We start from the raw sequence: 19144 nt of genomic DNA on the forward strand, positions 1-19144 counted from the left end.
TATATTCCTGTGATTTCTATGGTTTTTACTAGATTACTTATAGTTTTTCATGTCTGTCTGTAATTGTGTAATGACTCTTGAAAAAGATATTTCAAATCTCAATGAGCCCTTCCTGGTTAAATAAATGGAAATGTGTTGCATTGCAGCAAACTTCTCTTAACTGCATGATTTTTGCTACGCCCCATGGGGAAAATGTGTAGAATTGCAGGAAATTAACTATTTTAGGGAGCCCAAAAGGCTAGGCCCGGCTCTGACTGCACGTGTGGGTATGCAGGCCTGCGAGCCACTGCAGCCCTTCATGATGGGTTCAGATGTTTTGTGGCCCCCATCAAATTTGCCCATCCCTACTCTAAATGATCACATTCCTTGACTTTGCTACTGATTTTTAACATTTTGTATATACGCTAATCATGACTCAGCTGATTTCCAGCAAGTGCCCAGGTTTCTGTGTAACTTGAATCAAGTATTTTCTTTTTTCTTGGTGGTGTTTTGTCATGTTAGTTCTACTTCTGAGAGTGGACATGTGCGTGTATAGCCCTTTTTCCCCGCAGGTTCTTTATTTGTTCTATTGATGATGTACTGGTTTGAAATGGGGAAGGCCTGTGAATATTGTTATACTTTAAGATCTTTGATTGGTTGATCTAGAATTTGTTGCAGGAAATAATCTTGCTGGTCATGTTAGCATAGTAGCTAAGTAACACATTATCTCATGGGAATAAGCTAACAAATAGGTTTACATTTTCTCAAATGCTAAGGTTTAAGCACAAATTGTAATCCTGCTCAATGTAGAGTTGATATGTGGATTAACAGTAGCCTTCCCCATTTCAACACTGTTTCACCCGGACAAGTCTGAGTGAGTCGTTTTAAATATGGATGCTATTAGCTTGAACACTGTCTTCAACTACTCCTCTTGATGGTATTGAAAACATCAAATTAAGAGAGAAGCTCTTGACTATAAGGAGCTAGTAAACAGGACTATTTCTCCCTGGCCTGATATTGTGGGTCTGTTTCTTGGCAAGCTAGTACAAACTAATCTGCAGCTTCCTGCTGTTCAGATTTGGAATATATCATGCTAACACACAGGTCTATTTACCCATGCCAGATCACATCATTGAGGAAGGCCAGTTGGCATATCTTTATTCCTACACTGGAGTCTTATCAGAGATGCTTCAGTGGTTTTACTGCTGTTGAAATTTCATTTACTGTAATTTCCGGACTATAAGCCTCTACTTTTCCCCCACGCTTTGAACCTCGCGGCTTAAACAATGACGCAGCTAATATGGATTTTTCCCGCTTTAAAAAAAAAAAAACATTCTGTGACATGCTCAGTTTTTTGGCGGCATGAAGCTTTCATTAGACCAATGAAATTGCCGAACGGGTTAAGGTCAAACAACTTTTGTTTACTGTTTAGATTAAATCGAGTGCGCTCAAACTTCCCACCATTCTGATTACGGTAGTCATTTTGTCACCCTCATCATGGCAAAGACACGGAGAAATGCATATAATGCAGCTGTCAAGTTGAAGGCGATTTGATCTGTCTGTTGGAAAAGGAAATGGAGCTGCTGCACGGGAGCTTGGTCTTAATGAGTCGATGATAAGACGTTGGAAACAGCAGCGTGAGGAATTGTCTCAGTGCAAAAAGACAAAGCTTACTGCAAATTTTTTATTACAAGCCGTGTTTCGTTAAAGCCTGTGTAATGTGAATTTGTTTCAATGTACCGGTAGGCACCTGCGGCTTATAGACATGTGCGGCTTATTTATGTTCAAAATAATATATATTTTTTTAAATTCAGTGGGTGCAGCTTATATTCAGGTGCGCTCAATAGCCCGGAAATTACGGTATTTGATTTGTTTGTCAGACCACGCACAACAAATATGACAACCGATTTGGCTATCTATTTCCATCTGTGGTCCCTGAATATAGCAGACTGCTAACTAACCAGCCATTCTTTCCATTCTGTGCCCCTATAGCGGAGGAGGTTGAAAGGCGGGCCGCAATGCGTTCCGAGTCCCTGGTCTCTGGCACACACACCCCGCCCATCCGCCGCCGGAGCAAGTTTGCCACTCTGGGCCGTCTCTTGAAGCCCTGGAAGTGGAGGAAGAAGAAGAGTGAGAAGTTCAAGCAGACCTCTACCGGTAAGGGACACACAAAGGAAACAAAACACACACCGCCTGCTGTCCCTCAAAGTACCGCTCCCTTATTTACAGCCTCCTAGGTATATCTGCTGTCTTTAATCCTATATCCTCTACCTAACTGTCTGAATATTTAATCATGCAGTAAAGATTGAGCGACGTGCTGCTCTGAAATGACTTGCTGCTATTGTTTTTCTAAATGCATCAGGAAAATATATTTTCTTGTTCGGCGCTTGCCAATCCAGAGGTCTGTAACAGTCAGGGGCATGTGAAGAGCACACATTCTTCATTATACTGCACATGTCCCTGGTTTTCTACAGCATTTATTTAATACTAGTGTGTGTGTGTGTGTGTGTGTGTGTGTGTGTGTGTAGCGTGTGTATTCTCCTGACAATTTCACCTCTTCCCCTGACAATCTACTGCCCTTGCCTGATGATCCACTGCACATGGAAAGATGTGTTCTGAATCAGCTCCCTCACTTTGAATTTATATTGGGTCAGTCAGGTACAGAGCTGAACTCCTGTCTATATTTGGGTTCCTGCTCCTCCAGGCTCTGGTGATGGCTTTATCCTTCTGTTGGTCAAATGTCCTATGAATGCAGTTGATCATTGATCAGTCAGTAATTCATTGAGCTTGGCAGTGATGCGATATGCACTTTGATGTTTTGTGTATTTACATATAGTAACTTTGTAATATTCCAAATGGATATGGCCGTTTCACCACTAAGGATTCTAGCTTTAAGGTTGAGGGCTGCTAAACTGTGACCGTCACCTTCCCCTCCAGTGCTCTAGTCTTGGGCCCTCAGCCTTGCCTTTCTATCCCTGGGGACACTGACATTAGTGGACGCTGACACCTTGACCTGACAACGACTCACTTTCTGCTGGCCACCATCTTTTTCTCACACATACTTTGTATGCATAATGTTGACTGCATATTTGAGCCCATATTTTTTTCTTTTTTTCTTCTCTCCCCTTTCTCCTGAGTGAAACGGAGCAGCAGAATTTAACAAAGGGAGTTTTTTTTTGTTAAATCAACAGTAAAACCCAATGGATAAGACTCTCTCTGTGTAGTATTATTTTGTTTAGTCTTATTCATACTGTTTACACTAATGGCAGCATAATGGCATATTGTCTCCTACTAGCTTTTCCCATTGGACTGGCTTCTGTAAGAGCTTTTCACTTCAGTCCCTTTCTACACTGAGGACAACTATTGTTCCAAACACTGCAGAGGACATTATATGTATCCAAACAACCAACTATAGTTTCTTTGTTGCAAATGCATTTTGTTAGGATGGCTCTGTGAGGAGTTGACCAGGGAAGGCTATATAGAGACTGCTGAGCTCATCATGACTTACAGCAGTGACCTTGGTTGCCCCCTGACCATTGATTGAGCAGAAGTAGTGCACCAGGATTAGGTTTACTCCATCAGTCAGTTCAAGGCCATCACTGACGGATGGTTGGAAGTGTTCAGTATGTTACACCGTAGCAAAACATTTTGCAAAAACTCAAATCAATGATCTTATTGGATTAGTTCAGCTATTACCCCAAGTTTGTTCTTTTGTGGTTGTTCTTGTTTATGATGTTCATCATGATCATTGGGACTATGACTGCAGGCAAGAAGCAGACCAGCTGCTGGGCATGCAGATGTTCTAGCCAGGTAATTGGAGAATGTGCATGTGGATTATGTATTCTAGTCAGGCAGATGAAGGCCAGCTCTGGGGGGCTATACTCATAACTCCAGGAGTGGGCTAGCCACGGTGCTCAGAGTCCTGAAAGCCTTGCCTCCTGTTCCTTTGGTTAGTCAGGCCACAGTGTTATGGTAACATAATGCTATTGAAACTAGAGGTTCATGGATCAAGCTCTATTCCCTGGGAGTGTGGGGCACTAATCTGACCACTCCTGGGTTTGTTGTTCATAATGTAGCCTTTTGAAAATATGGATTTTGGTTTTTAATGCCACTGAAAATACAGTACAAATATGTAGATTATTTTGGAATTTTTTTCATGTTCTGTAGACCTTAGAAATGCTTCATGCACCATGATTGGGTTTATGTTAAGGATGTACAGGGGTCCTTAGGCTGTATTTGTCTTGAGTCAATTAGTATTTAACCCCTCTTTTTGTTAGTGTAAGCCTACATAAATCATGAGTGAAAATTTGCTTCACAAGTTGCATGGACTCTGTGTGCAGTAAGTGTTTTTAACATGATTTTCTTAATGTCTACCTCATTTCTGTACCCCACACATACAATTATCTGTAAGGTCCCTCAGTTATGCAGTGAATTTTAAACACCAATTCAACCAAAGACCAGGGTGGTTTTTCAATGCCTCGCAAAGGGCACCTATTGGTAGATGGGTAAAAAAAAGTTATTACACTTTGGATGGTGTATCGATACACCCAGTCACTACAAAGATACAGGCGTCCTTCCTAACTCCGTTGTTAGAGGACTGAAACCGCTCAGGGATTTACAAGCATTTCGCTACACCTGCAATAACATCTGCTAAACACGCGTATGTGACAAATACAATTTTATTTCACCATGAGGCCAAAGGTGACTATAAAATAGTTAGAGTTTAATGGTTGCGATAGGAGAACTGAGGATGGATCAACATGGTAGTTAATCCACAATACTAACCTAAATGACAGAAGGAAGCCTGTACAGAATAAAAATATTCCAAAACATTCATCCTGTTTGCAAAAAGGCACTAAAGTAATACTGCAAAAAATGTGGCAAAGCAATGAACTTTTTGTTCTGAATAAAGTGTTAGTTCGGGGCAAATCCAATACAACACGTTACTGAGTACCACTCACCATATTTCAAGCATAGTGGTGGCTGCATCATGTTATGGGTCTGCTTGCAATCGTTAAGGACTGCCGTTTTTCAGGATAAAAAAATAAAAATAAAAAAAACCTTAACGGTGGTTGTCTGCTTTCCACTAGACACTGAGAGATGATGAATTCACCTTTCAGCAAAACAATAACCTAAATATACATTGGAGTTGCTTACCAAGACTGAATGTTCCAAAGTGTCCGAGTTAGTTTAGACTTAAATGTACTTAAATCTATGGCAAGACCAAAAAAAGCTTGTCTAGCAATGATCAACAACCAATTTGACAGGGCTTGAAGAATTCTGAAAAGAATCATGGGCAAATGTTTTGTTTAACTACTGTCTCTCTAAGCTAGCTGTAGCTTTGATTTCAGTACTAGATTCATTCTCTGATCCTTTGATTGGGTGGACATGTCAGTTCATGCTGTAAGAGCTCTGATAAGTTTGAGGACGTCCTCTGGAAGTTGTCATAATTACTGTGTAAGTCTATGGAAGGGGGTGAGAACCACGACCCTCCTAGGTTTTGTATTGAAGTCAATGTACCCAGAGGACAGAAACTAGTTGTCCTCTGGCTACACCATGTTACTACCCTACAATGTGCTGTTGAGGCTACTGTAGACTTTCATTGCAAAATAGTGTGTTTTAAACAATTATTTGGTGAAGTGAATGTTTAGTGATTTATCCTTTAGATAAATAACTATACTATTTATATTTTTATGAAATTCACTGAGGAGGAGCCTCCACTGGTGTGTAGATTTGGTGAGACAAAATCCATTCCATTTTGAATTCCGGCTCTAACAACAAAATGTGGAATTAGTCAAGGAGTATAAATACTTTCTGAAGGCACAAAAAAAAAAAAAAGTAATGCCACCAGATACCATAACACCCCCACACACTTTAAAAAGATTAACTCGGCAAGTCACTGAAGAACAAATTCTTATTTACAATGACGGCCTACCCCAGCCAAACCCGGATGACGCTGGGCCAATTGTGCACTGCCCTATGGGACTCCCAATCACGGCGGGTTGTGATACAGCCTGGAATTGACTAGGGTCTGTTTTGACACCTCTAGCACTGAGATGCGATGCCTTAGACCGCTGCGCCACTCGGAGTGTTATCACTAGCCTACAAACCTTGTCCAGATCTTAGACACAGATGCTTGCCTTAACTAGACTCCAGATGTGAGAGCCACAACATCTGTGACAAGACAGCATGAAAGTTTTACTTTGGTTTTGTGAGGCTAACGGGTGAGTGAATTGCCTCGCTAAAAGCCTCACTTCGTCCTGGGGCTTGATACTGTAGGGAACGCTCTGTCTCCTATCTGGGTCAATTCACAGCAGAATGGATTTCTCTCTAAAGCTAAGCGTAGCACTTGCAAGTCGATGCTGTTTGAGTGTATTCAATGATGCCAGTTTCATTTAATATGCTCTGAGAAGCGTCTCTCCAATGAATTCATAATCCCCTCATCTTGGTGCAGATCATGAGTAGCTAGCTTGGTCATGATTTACTGTGAATGGACTGTGGCAATAATAACTGACTTCACATTGTCACTTGTTCATGCTCTGGATCTAAACCAACTCACACTAGTGGAAACGTAATGTAGCCTAGCTTACTGTTGAATTTGTTTTCAATATAATTCTGGAACAGGGCAACAAGTGGTGATTTACAACATTTTGTAGTTAGAAGCTGTTCAGTGTTTACAGAAAACATAAGTGTACAGTGATGTCCACTTTTTTTTTTTTTTTTTAGAACTGAATGTTTGTGACAAACCTGAAGACCTAACTGGCTGAGGCGTGTTGCAAATCAGTGTAATCATTGCATAACTGTGTATATCCCATCATGGCGACGCAGGCAGAGTTATGTCATCTTTTGGTAATTACTTTTTCATTTTGATCAAATTGAAATGTAATCACAGAACACGTTACTGCATTTTCAGACACACAACCACCCTTTGACCCAATTTAACCTCAATGTTCAGCTTGGAATCATGTGAAATATTGTGACGCTAGTCTGTTCTGATTTATAAATTCAAGTCATGCTAATCGGAGTAACAATGTCTCTGCTGGGTAAAATAATGTAGCTGTTTTGATAGAACATATTGATATATGGCTTAAAGTAACTGTCTAGTGTTTCAATTTCTATGAAATATGACCTATAATTACTTACTGAAATTATAGTTTTCCTTCCCAAAAAAGTAAATTTATGTTAAAAAGCAGCTTCTGTGTTGGAATGGTGTGGGTGTACCCCAACAACAGAATGGTGTGGGCGTATACTGGTGGTTTAAAAATATTAATTCATATTGTTGCTACCAGATCCACCAAAAAAAATCTGTTTTTTCTGGTGGTGCTACATTTGGCTAGGACAGCAAAGACCTACAGAGCTTGTGTGATAAAATCAGTTTACCTTGTTAAGCTAGCTATATAGATTAATTTCTCACCACAGCCAACAATCACTAAACTAAATGTAGCTAGCAATAGTCTGACATAGGGCTGGGCGGTATACCAGTATTGATGCAAGGACCGGTTTGTTTTTACTTTACCTTCTATACCGGTATTTGAATGTTTGGTTTGTTAAATGTGATACGCAGTGTAACGTCCATCTTTGTAGTTTACTTCGCTACTGGAGTCATATCTCTCAACTCTCTGCCGCTTTCCAAAGGTCTAGCCACACCCCCTGTCACTCAAGGAGAGCATTTGATGTTCCTCAACCACGAGACACTTGCGTTCAGTCTGCATGGGCAATGCAGCATATGCAACACTGTTGATGACAACTATGCAGTTGTCACTTTGTTTCTTAATATAAATCTACTAGCATTCTATAATTGCACTATTAGTTTGTTTCTTACATCTGCAAACAGCTAGGTTGTCTTTTTATTAGCAAGTTGTTCCTAAATCTTGTTAGCCGCTAATGCTAATCGCTAGCTAATAAATGTACTGGGTAAGAAGAGTAAGCGTAATTTAAAAATAAGGCCCAGATTACTTGCCGATATTGTGCAGCCCTATGTGGCAGTGTGTTCTCAAATGCAGAAATTTTTGAAAATTGACTGTTGGGATTTAAAGTTGCATTCAACAGTATAAAACAATCAGAATGGAGAAAGACCCATTTGAAATCGCTTAGAATGCTTGTATTGTAATTTCTCAAAACAGCAGAAGCATAATTTCCATCAAACTTAACTGTGATGGAAATGACAGAACGTGGAGGAAATGACAAATCCATGTTATTTTTTAATTTAAGTTTGTTTTAAATTACTTTTAATCTCAAATGCACCAAGGTGTGCACAATTGGAAAATGTAAGCATTTAATTGTGCTGTTTTGTGGCATCTTCTAAAAACAGAGGTCACCAGACAAAGAAACAAACAAAAAAAAATATATATATATATTCTATACGATACCAGGTACATCTGCAAAAAGACGGGAGAGATACTGGAAGAAAAAAGAAGGGAGAAGTGATATCTGAGCTTACAAAGCGAGAACAAAGAAGCAAGAGATGGAAATGTAACCAACTGAATAGAAGACAGACTTTAAAGAGAACCGTTGCAATGGAGACCTATCTATCAGGCAACACACCACCTCAGTCACCAGATGGAGACCTACCCTATCAGGCAACACATCACCTCAGGTCTCCATCTGGTGAATATCTCCGGCAACAGGACACCTTAGTCACCAGATGACTTGCAGCCAGAACATGAGGCCATCATACCTGCCCCTAACTTACCTGCCCCCTGCCCTGATACCCCTTCCTCATCTGCAACAGGAATGAGAAGTCTAATACTTGCTGGAAGGAAAAATGTTGGAAGAGGTCGCTCAAATAGATCTTTGCATGACAAATGTCAAACTTGATAAAGCTTAATGGAAAACTGAGAAATACAAAAAAAGGTATGATCAACTGATGAAGAAAATGGATAGACAAGATTTGCCAAAGACAAAACAGAAAATGAAGGGAACTCCAAACTTGAAGGATTTTATTGTTTCAAAATGCCATTGCAGAGTTAAAGCAAAAGTATCAGAAAATGCAAACAAGTGGCTTCAAAAATGCTCAGAGGCAACATCCTGAGAAAGTATGGCCTGGTCAAAGCTGTAAACAGAATTTTGATTTTCAGCAAAAGCAATGAGGGCAAATGAAAACAGGCCAACAAGTCTGCAATACTCCAGGAACAAGCAGTGTAACATAATTAGCACAGCCACAAGAGAAAATCACTAGATTATATCAAAGTGATGTCAACAGTAGAGAAATAACTGGGGAAAAAGGACACACTAATGAGAAAAAAAAAAAGCAGAAGCGCTTCTTGAATGGCACAATTCAGAACCTTTTATCAGGATTTTAAGAGGGAATATTCAGAGATTAGTGTCCTAATATGAATTCTTTAAAATACGTATTTTTGTGTTGTCAAGCCAACAGTCCAGGATAGGGACACATGCAAAACAGTCCAGGATAGGGACACTCTGCAAAACCCACACCAACCTCCAGTTCATGGCGGATAAACTACAGTATCAAAGTGATCAGCTGCAGCAACAAATCAAACCTTGAGTCTTTGTTCTGTGAGAACCTGAAGAGTGCATGTACACAGTTCTCCTTTTGCCAAGCCAAAGAGCTTAAACATCTGACTGATGCTGGTGAGCAGACATGGTGGTTTGAGTGAACAAACGGAGAACTACCTGTGTAAATACACCAGTTACATGCAGGTGACCCTCCACACCTGTGTTGGATATACCACAAATGATACCATTTCACTTTGCTCACTGAGCTCTTCTATGCGGATGACCCCTCTGCAATCTGGGCTCATCTCTCAAACACTGGCCTACTTCCTTGAGCTCTGCCCACTTTTGGAATCTTACTTTTTCATAAATGAATTAAATGCTCTACAATGGTTGTTCAAAATGTTTGAAATAAAATATTGTTTTCCAAATTTCTTTTTTTTTTTTCATGTCATTTCCACTACACCCGTTCTTAGGTAAAGTAGTATTATGTATAATTTAAATTGATTTTGTTTTAGATAGTGAAATCATATGGTTGTTATCATCTCACAAAAAGGTTGGGTGGAAATATGTTTTTATGATAAATATTTTCAGCTGTCACAAAGGCAAGTTTATACATTCAGGAGTTATGTTGAATTATTAATTTTCAGAAAACCTTAAAGCACTTAAAATAATATTCAACGCAAGTTAATGTACAAATGTATAAGAAATGTTAATTGTATGATTTCATTTAACTAAAATGGATGTTTAATGATGTGATGGAAGTGACATTTGTCTATGGCTGTCTGAGGAAAAACGACAAATGTATCAATTCCTGAATAGTACAATCACAACCATTATCAGATTATTTCTAGACAAATTAAAGACAATTATAATACTGGTAAAATTGTGTTTTTAATACATTTTAATTTCTGAAAGCTTGCCGGGCCAAAGTGCCCGACGTTGCAGAATCACCCATGTATGTGTTGCCACCCTAGGGTCACGCACTACTCAAAGCAAATGTAGAACTTTTTATAATTAAAAAAACACACCGTCAACTTTTTTTTACATTTTTAAATACTGCGATATATTTTGGCCATATCGCCCAGCCCTAGTCTGACAGACACATTGTTTGTTTATCAAAAGTTGGCTAGCAGCAGTAATTATCCCACTATAAACCTCGCTCTCCCTCACCAATCGGTCTCGCCTAGCTCTTGGTCTGCTTCCTCAAATGCAACTATATTTTACCCAGGTGTATTGCCCAGTTTGTTTCAATTTAAGAAAGATACTGTAGTTTTAATGAACCGCTAGCTTTTGAGCCATGTACTATTGGCCTCATGTTACGAGATCTACCTAGTGATTTGTTTACATGTAGTAAAGCTAGACTTTTTTTTTTTTTTTAAATGCTAGCGCTCACCTTATGTTAATGTTGAACTGCATATTAAATTACACCAGGATAATAACATGAAGCAAACAAATTGCAACTATTTCAAGCAACATGTATTTTGAAATGAAATTAACCTTTTATTCATTTCTGCACACCCTCATTATGGTGATATTTGATAAGGTCTCTGTCCTGTGCATGTCATCCTTAAGACTACCTTCATTACAAGGTTAGGGCTTTCACTAGCCCTTGATCATGACTCTGTTCCATTACACAAGTCATTGGACGAAGGCGTCTTCTGTAGCTTGGTCTGAACAGTAACATGTGTCACTTGCGGTATGGTTTTGGAAGCATAAGGACCTTAACTTTCATATCAGTGAGAAATCATTTTCAAAAAACAATGTTAAATTGATACATCTTGTTAGTGTTCCCACATTGCCATATTTCCATGTTAGAGTATTTGTTTACGGCTGACAAGAAGCGACCACCTGTGCTTATTGGCCATCTAGCATGCTCCGAACACCTGTGTAAGTGTAACTCAAAGTAGTTTCGTTGGATGGAGGCACCCATAGCTGTGTGGCTCTTTGCAAAACTGCTGATGAAAGATAAGGGCCATATGTTTCGAAAGCTGTATCGCAAGTGAATATTGACGTTTAGAAACGTGAACTGCAGGGAGAAGCCAATATGCCGCCTAGAGTTTGCACCAATCCATTTCATGACGGCATGTACAGTAGGAGTCAAATCTAGTTGGCCTCAATTGTCTAATGAAAAAGAAAAACCTACACCCTGATCTTTCCAGTATAAGCTTTTTTAGTTATTAGCAAATTATTTTCCACACGTACATTCTCCGACGCGAGTGCTTTTCATATGTGTATTAGTATAATTTCAACTGAAGAAAACATCCCAATGTAAAGTGTGAGGATTTGCTAATCCTGTTTCAGTATAGAAATGACAAGCCACATGTACAAGTGCATTAGACATGCCCACGAGGCCAATACTAATCCCATGTCTGCATTTAGCATGCGTGTCATAAATAATCTCCCATTCACTGTAACCAAAAGGGTAGAGCACAGCTAGTGGAGGCAAGAGAAAAATACACTGGAGTGACCACAGTGAAGGGTCACTTTACATGGGCTGCAAAGTAGCCATGTAATGTTTGAGTTCCATCTCTGTATGGCTGACCAGGCTAGGATGCAAACCCTAATCAGATATTACACTTGTAGCTAGCATACCAACCACTGGAGGGTTCATTTCTAGATGGGATCCAGACTTTGTCCAATTTACATCAAGTTGATAGATATTTTTCGCATTTTAGCTAACCCTAACCCATTTTATAACCTTAACCTGCCACGTTAACTATCCTAACTTGTTGCGTAAGTTCTCAAAAACCTGCTAGGAAAAAGTACATTCTGACAAAAGCTGGATCCCTTCTAGCATTAACCCCTCTAATGGTTGGCATGCTAGCTATGTGTCATTTGATTAAGATTTGCGTCCCGGCCCACTGGGGGAGGACAGTGAGTGTAGCAGAATGAAGTAAATCAGTGCAGAATTGCAATAGGAAATCAGCTGAGATGCTTATGCTATTAAAAATCTAGATGCATTCATGATAGACTACTACTTAAAGTATCAGGGGGATGACATCAGTGGCTACAGCTCACCTCTGCTACAGTCACACCCCTCTTACCTACGCCACTGACTGTGACCGGCGTCAATGTAGCAGAGTTAAATACACAATGTATTCTGTGTGCTAGATCGACTCGGTTGTCTGCGCTGCTGCCTGCTGAGGTTGAAGCAGAGAAGGTCAGTGAGTGTAGCAGAGGGGTGAGTGCTAGGCTCTTTCTCAATTTATCCTTCCTCAATTCCTCTCCCCACCTCCTAAAAATCCATTGGAGAAGATCAGAGGGGAGGGACCTTGTACCTTATCCTCCAATACAGTTGCAATGGGATGCGAGTAATCAAGGAAAGACCAAGTGAGACACAGCCCTAGTAGCCATGGTGGTGATATCACCTGCCCTGAGACCTAAAGTACTGTTATCCTAGCCCAACCAAGATCATGGATGCTGCTTTGTGAGTATGAAGTGCTGTTGTGGACAGAGGTTGTATCCTAGGTCAGCCATACACGAATTGTTACACCCACGAATGATCAAGGACATCTGCTGCAAATCTGTAATATCAGACAAAATGAGTGAGTGACAACCAAATAAAAACAAACAGGGAATGTTCAATGACAACTGTTACTTAAATCAAATAATCACTTTCATATCATACAAAGGACGCCTATGTAAATGGTTAGTGGGTTTAGACATTCATCTGACTCCTAACGAGATTGAATAGTTGGTGTCTAATACAAATAATATGCAGAATGTCAGGGCTGGCCTGGAACTGATACCTGCACAGAGTAGCTAGAGCTCTATAAGCAAGGTTGGCCATTCATGTTCTAGGTCTATGCATTGTTGCTTAACAGTACTTTTGTAGCGCTACAACCGACTCGTAATAGTAAACCAATAGCATATAACCCATTGGAGATATACCCTTCAATCTCTCCAGAACATGGGACTTTCACAGGTCTCTGTATCTGATGTTAAGAAACATAAAATAGACCAGGACTTGCTACATTATTCGCAAGTGATTTTATAACTTTTGATATTGCATTGGCAGTTCTCTCTTTGGGACTGTTCATTGGTTAGCTTAGCTACTAGCTAGCTAACATCGTTGTTTTTAGCAGGTCAAGCTATTTAGCTGACGTTACCTATAATAGATGGTTAACCAAACAACTTACCGTGTGCTACACATCATCATGGCGCTGCTAACGTTACTATCCATGCAGGCAATGCAGCCCGCCGCGATGCTTTTTTGGGAAATCTATCAACTTGAGAGAGAATTTTTATTTTTATTTTTATTTTTTTATTTATTTTTTTTTGTATTCTTCCCCGGCCATATGGACTATCCCACCCGTGACTACTATGGTCGAATGCAAATTTTATAACATATTCTAGCACGCAAGGACTGTATGAAGTTTGACTCTACAGACTTGTTGGCTGCAGTTTGTTTTGATCGTTTCGAATTATGTTGTGCCTCAATAGAAACTAATGGTAAATGTATTGTCATTGGAGTCACTTCTATTGTAAATAGGAATTGATTATGTTTCTGAACACTTCTACATTAATGTGGATGCTACCATGATCATGTATAGTCGTGACTTAATTGTGAATGACTAGTGAGATCCTACCACCAAAAAAATGCTAGCCTCCCCTGTTATTGGTAATGATTAGAGTTTAGCATGTTTTGGGAGTATGATGTTGCCGTGATTGGTGCTTTATCAAATGAGGCCATTTATCAAATGCAGACACACACCCAGTATAGGGTGGGAGGCAGGGTTGTGCTCAATTCTGAATTTTCAAATTGACTACCATTCAACTCATGAGTTGAAAATGTAATTGGCCACACTCCACAGGATGTATAATTTCAGTCACAGGAAGTAGAATTTAATTCTGTGCAATTCAAAGAAATTCCACTCAGTTGTAGAACATGCGTTTCATTAACTGACAGGTCACACTTCCAGATACATTCTTTGGTATCACTTTTCTCTGGAAACAATGTTCTTATACTCTTAACCTTAGTGCTTAGAATAGCCATTTATATTTCCACCAACCATTTCATTTGTTTGGCTTTTTTTTGTAAGGCTTTGGGGTCAATTGGAGGGTTAAACTAATGCATTCTGGGACATGTAATATTTTCCACATATTGAACAAAATGTAGGTCATAATGAAATATAATAATTTACACTCTTTACGTACAGGTTTTGTTTTCCTTGATCATTCATTTCAAGAGTTTGTCCTGAAGATCAATTGTTTCATCCAATATTTTATATGCATGTATATAACGACATGTTTGTTTTGTGTACAGTATGTATTTGTATAGACTACACCTAATATAGATTAGAAGAGGCATTTGAATTGCAATTCTGTATCCTGTTTACTACTTCAATTCAAGAATTTGAGTCTCAATTCTGAATTGAGCACAACCCTGGTGGGTTTAAAAAAAAAAAAATGTTAGCTGTGCTTTTCTACTCCTCTGCCTGTCTGCTGTACTACTAATGTAGGTGGATATCCTGCTCATGGCATTATATTTTGGTATAGCGGTCCAGTTCTTCAAAATATAATATTTTTACACACTGCCCAAATTCCACTTCTCCCATCCCCAACGAGCTTCTCTGGCTGGTCTTTGAAATTTAGATGGTGTATTAAAACATCTGGATGTCCTGGAAGAGCTCATAATGTTAAACTTTATGCGATGTGACATGTTAGAACACTGAGGTTCACTCTGACTGCATGCACTAGAGACTCACAACAGTTTCTGACCTTTTTTTGAATGATTCTCATGTGTGCCTTCTGTTTGGGTTCTAGGTATATTGGCCCTGGCCCCTACTGTCGAGAGCTGTAGCTCCTTATTACACACACACCACATTTGCACACATACTATGCATTTGAGTGCGCACATACACATACTCTCACTTCCAGAGCCGGTGGCCTGCAGGGAGATTGTTGCACAGTGTGCTGCTCAAGTGTTTTTGCTGATCGTCATTTTACATTCTTAATTGGTTCCTTTGCTGGGGTAGATTAAAAAAAATACGTATTATTACTAACATGACGGTAAACTGCCTCTGTTCAGCCCAGCGATAAATGTGTGAAATGTATGCATTCACTACTGTAAGTCGCTCTGGATAAGAGCGTCTGCTAAATGACTAAAATGTAAATGGTTAAGTCCCTCAACTGCTGAGATCTAAATATAGAAGCATTCACTTTGGGACATGCCTTCCCGACGTGCTCATACATAATGCATTACTATGGGAGGTGATGTTGCATTGCCTTTTGCCTTTTTTTATTCTCATCATTCTCACAAATTAGGTTAACATCCTCCTTCATGCCTTTTGAAGATCTTCCTTGGCTTAAGGCTAGTGCTTTACAACTGGATAAGGTGTTCGTTTTGACTATTTAGAGGCATCTTAATTTTTTCATTTCACTGCCCATTTTACTTTGCTAATGAATTTGATGGGCAGTGGTCACCAGTTCATAATATTTTAGACTAAGTGAAAAGGAATATATTAAGAAGAGAAAAAATCACCCGTCCCTCGTGTCCCCATGGTGAATGCATGACCTCTTGGGAACGTAGTGTGATGCACAGGACCCATGATTATCAGTGCCCCCAGAGTGCTTATGACGTGTTCAGTCGCAAGTGTGCCAATCAATGTTGGGAGCCAAGTGAACACATTGATAGAAATAACCAGGGGAAAATGTTTCAATTTTTAACATATTGATTACGTGGGTGATGCTGATCCCAAAATAAACCTCATCCTTGTTTTCCTAATCTTCTGATTTGGCTCTATTACAACCTGTTCAAGGATTTACTGTAGGTAAAGATGGTATTCCTGTTTTCCCATATACGAATGCTCCTGCACACACTCTTGATATAATATATGATTTAACAATCCTGTTTCCCCCTCAGCGTTGGAGAGGAAGATGTCAGTAAGGCAAAGCAGAGAAGAGCTGATCAAGAGAGGTGTGCTGAAAGAGATCTTTGAGAAAGGTGAGATGCTTTCGTCATTCACTTCATCATGTGCCATAAAAAATGTATAAAATGTATTTGTGTTTGGTTTTGGTCATCTCTCATCGTTTTGTTTAGACGTGTGTGTGTGTGTGTTTTCTGCTCAGCTAAATGCCAAATTCCATCACTTTCAGAAAGTAATTCACTCATGATGCATACATTTTGAGTACTCAAAATATAGAACATTTAGCAGATTGCGACTGTGTACACTGCTGGGCAAAAGTTCTGGACCCCTACTCATTAAAGGGTTTTTCTACATTGAAGACGTCTAAACTATGGAATCATGTCGTAACCAAAAAAGTATTAAACAAATCAAAATATATTTGAGATTCTTCAAATAGCCACCCTTTGCCTTGATGACAGCTTTGCACACTCTTGTCATTCTCTCAACCAGCTTCATGAGGTAGTCACCTGGAATGCATTTCAATTAACAGGTGTGCCTTCAATTTATTTGTGGAATTTCTTTCCTTAATGTGTTTGAGCCAATCAGTTGTGTTGTGACAGGGTAGGGGTGGTATACAGAAGATGGCCCTATTTGGTAAAATACCAAGTCCGTATTATGGCAAGAACCGCTCAAATAAGCAAAGAGAAACGACAGTCCATTACTTTAAGACATGAAGGTCAGGCAATCTGGAACATTTCAAGATCTTTGAAAGTTAATTCAAGTACAGTCGCAAAACGGGTCAAGCGCTATGATGAAACTGGCTTTCATGAGGACCGTCACAGGAAAGGAAGACCCAGAGTTACCAGCCTCAGAAATTGAATGCCAAATAAATGCTTCAGAGTTCAAATAACAGACCCATCTCAACATCAACTGTTCAGAGGAGATTGTGTGAATCAGGCCTTCATGGTCAACTTGCTGCAAAGAAACCACTACTAAATTACACCAATAAGAAGAGACTTGCTTGGGCCAAGAAAAATTAGCAATGAACATTAGACCGGTGGAAATCTGTCCTTTGGTCTGGAGTTCAAATTGGAGCTTTTTGGTACCAACCACCGTGTCACTAAAATACATCCCCACAGCATGATGCTGCTGCCATGCTTCACCGTAGGGATGGTGGCAGGTTTCCTCCAGAGGTGATGCTTGTCATTCAGGCCAAAGAGTTCAATCTTGTTTTCATCAGACAAGAGAATCGTGTTTCTCATGGTCTGAGTCTTTCGGTGCCTTTTGGGCAAACTCCAAGCGTGCTGTCATGTGGCTTCCGTCTGGCCACTCTACCATAAAGGCCTGATTGGTGGAGCGCTGCAGAGATGGTTGTCCTTCTGGAAGGTTCTCCCATCTCCATAGAGGAACTCTGGAGCTCTGTGAGTGACCATCGGGTTCTTGGTCACCTCCCTGACCAAGGCCCTTTTCTCCCGATTGCTCAGTTTTGCTGGGCGGCCAGCTCTAGGAAGAGTCTTGGTGGTTCCAAACTTCTTCCATTTAAGAATGGAGGCCACTGTGTACTTGGGGACCTTCAATGCTGCAGAAATGTTTTGGTACCCTTCCCCAGATCTGTGCCTCTACACAATCCTGTCTCTGAGCTTTTTGGACAATTCGTTTGACCCTTGACCAGTGAGTGTGCAGAGTCACTGCAAGAGTCGGTGCAAAAAATAAAGGGGGTTCAATGCAAATAGTCCGGCTAGCCATTTGATTAATGATACATCTGCTGTCACTGGACTAGCTTGTTTATTTTATTTTTTACCAATCCAGTCTCATCCTGGATAAGATGTTTTGTTTGTTAGTTTATATTACCACTTAACTCTTTTTGGGAAAATCCACTTCCTCTTCTATGCTTAAAATGATTTGTTCTGATTGTGGGTAATAGTTGTAAGAAGTTTTTATACTCATCACTGAAGAACCTGAAATGAAGTATGACTTGAGTTATTGAACAGAGTAGGAGGTGCCTTGCCAGTGCTGCTGGCATAAATGGTTGATGTATGTTTTCTGGATGGAGGTCTTATGAGACTTGCCATTAGCTGTCATCTGAAAGGGAACATAGATTGAATTTCATTAATCAGAATTGATTTAATCACATCAGTTCCCAAAACATTTGTTAATCTCTCCTCTGATTTGGCTGCTGGTGTGTAATCAGCTTTTAACTGGCTGACACTGGAGTGGTGCTGCATGTGCCTGGATTTAATGTAACACCCCAACTGTCTGTCTCCAAACCCTCCTACTGTAGCACTCACATGGGAGTGTTGGTTAATGAAAATGACAGCAATAGTGATATGTTGTTTTCTACAATATGAAGGGTTATTTTTGTAGTAGCCAACTGTGTTCCAAATCACCCTTCATCCTTTGTATTGATAGCACCTGGGAAAGGGAGAGGATTGTCTGATCCCTCTCAAACCTTGTCCTTGTATTGGAACGATTGTTTCTCAGCCTGATTTGACCCGTGCTGTATTAGGCTTACTCATTGCTTCTCAGCTTTCGTGGTCCTTAGAAACAACAGTCTCTTACCTGACAGTGTGCATGAGGAAAAGGCTTTTGAAAGACTAAGTCAACCAAGAAAAGTTGCACTACTGCTATTAACTTGTGGTCACAATACGGACTTTTCTCATCTGACAGCCCATATGAGGTCCCATGTGTCATACATCAGTCTGTCTCCCTACCAGGTTTCCCAGTTACACCTCCAAGGTGTTGCAGTCATTATGCAACCATTTCATAACTTTTTTGATATGTGAGGAATTGGTCCAATAGAAGCTGTCAGACCTGACGCGACGGGAACAAGGCCCTCTGGTGCGTTGCGGTTGTCACAACAA

At 40.0% G+C, this 19144-nt stretch overlaps 1 protein-coding gene across 4 annotated transcripts in view; it reads left to right on the forward strand.

The window, feature by feature from the left end:
* Window positions 1-19144, forward strand: part of LOC106569162 (phosphatase and actin regulator 1) — an 87111-nt gene that overhangs the window by 42968 nt on the left and 24999 nt on the right. For all 4 annotated transcript variants that reach the window (XM_082960900.1, XM_082960901.1, XM_082960898.1 and 1 more), the window contains exons 2-3: window positions 1972-2136; window positions 16301-16381. In XM_082960900.1, the coding sequence (XP_082817026.1) occupies window positions 1972-2136; window positions 16301-16381 (246 nt within the window). The remainder of the gene's footprint in view (window positions 1-1971; window positions 2137-16300; window positions 16382-19144) is intronic.

This window comes from Salmo salar, chromosome 14, assembly GCF_965601325.2.
Source record: "Salmo salar chromosome 14, fSalSal1, whole genome shotgun sequence".
Taxonomy (NCBI): Eukaryota; Metazoa; Chordata; class Actinopteri; order Salmoniformes; family Salmonidae; genus Salmo; species Salmo salar.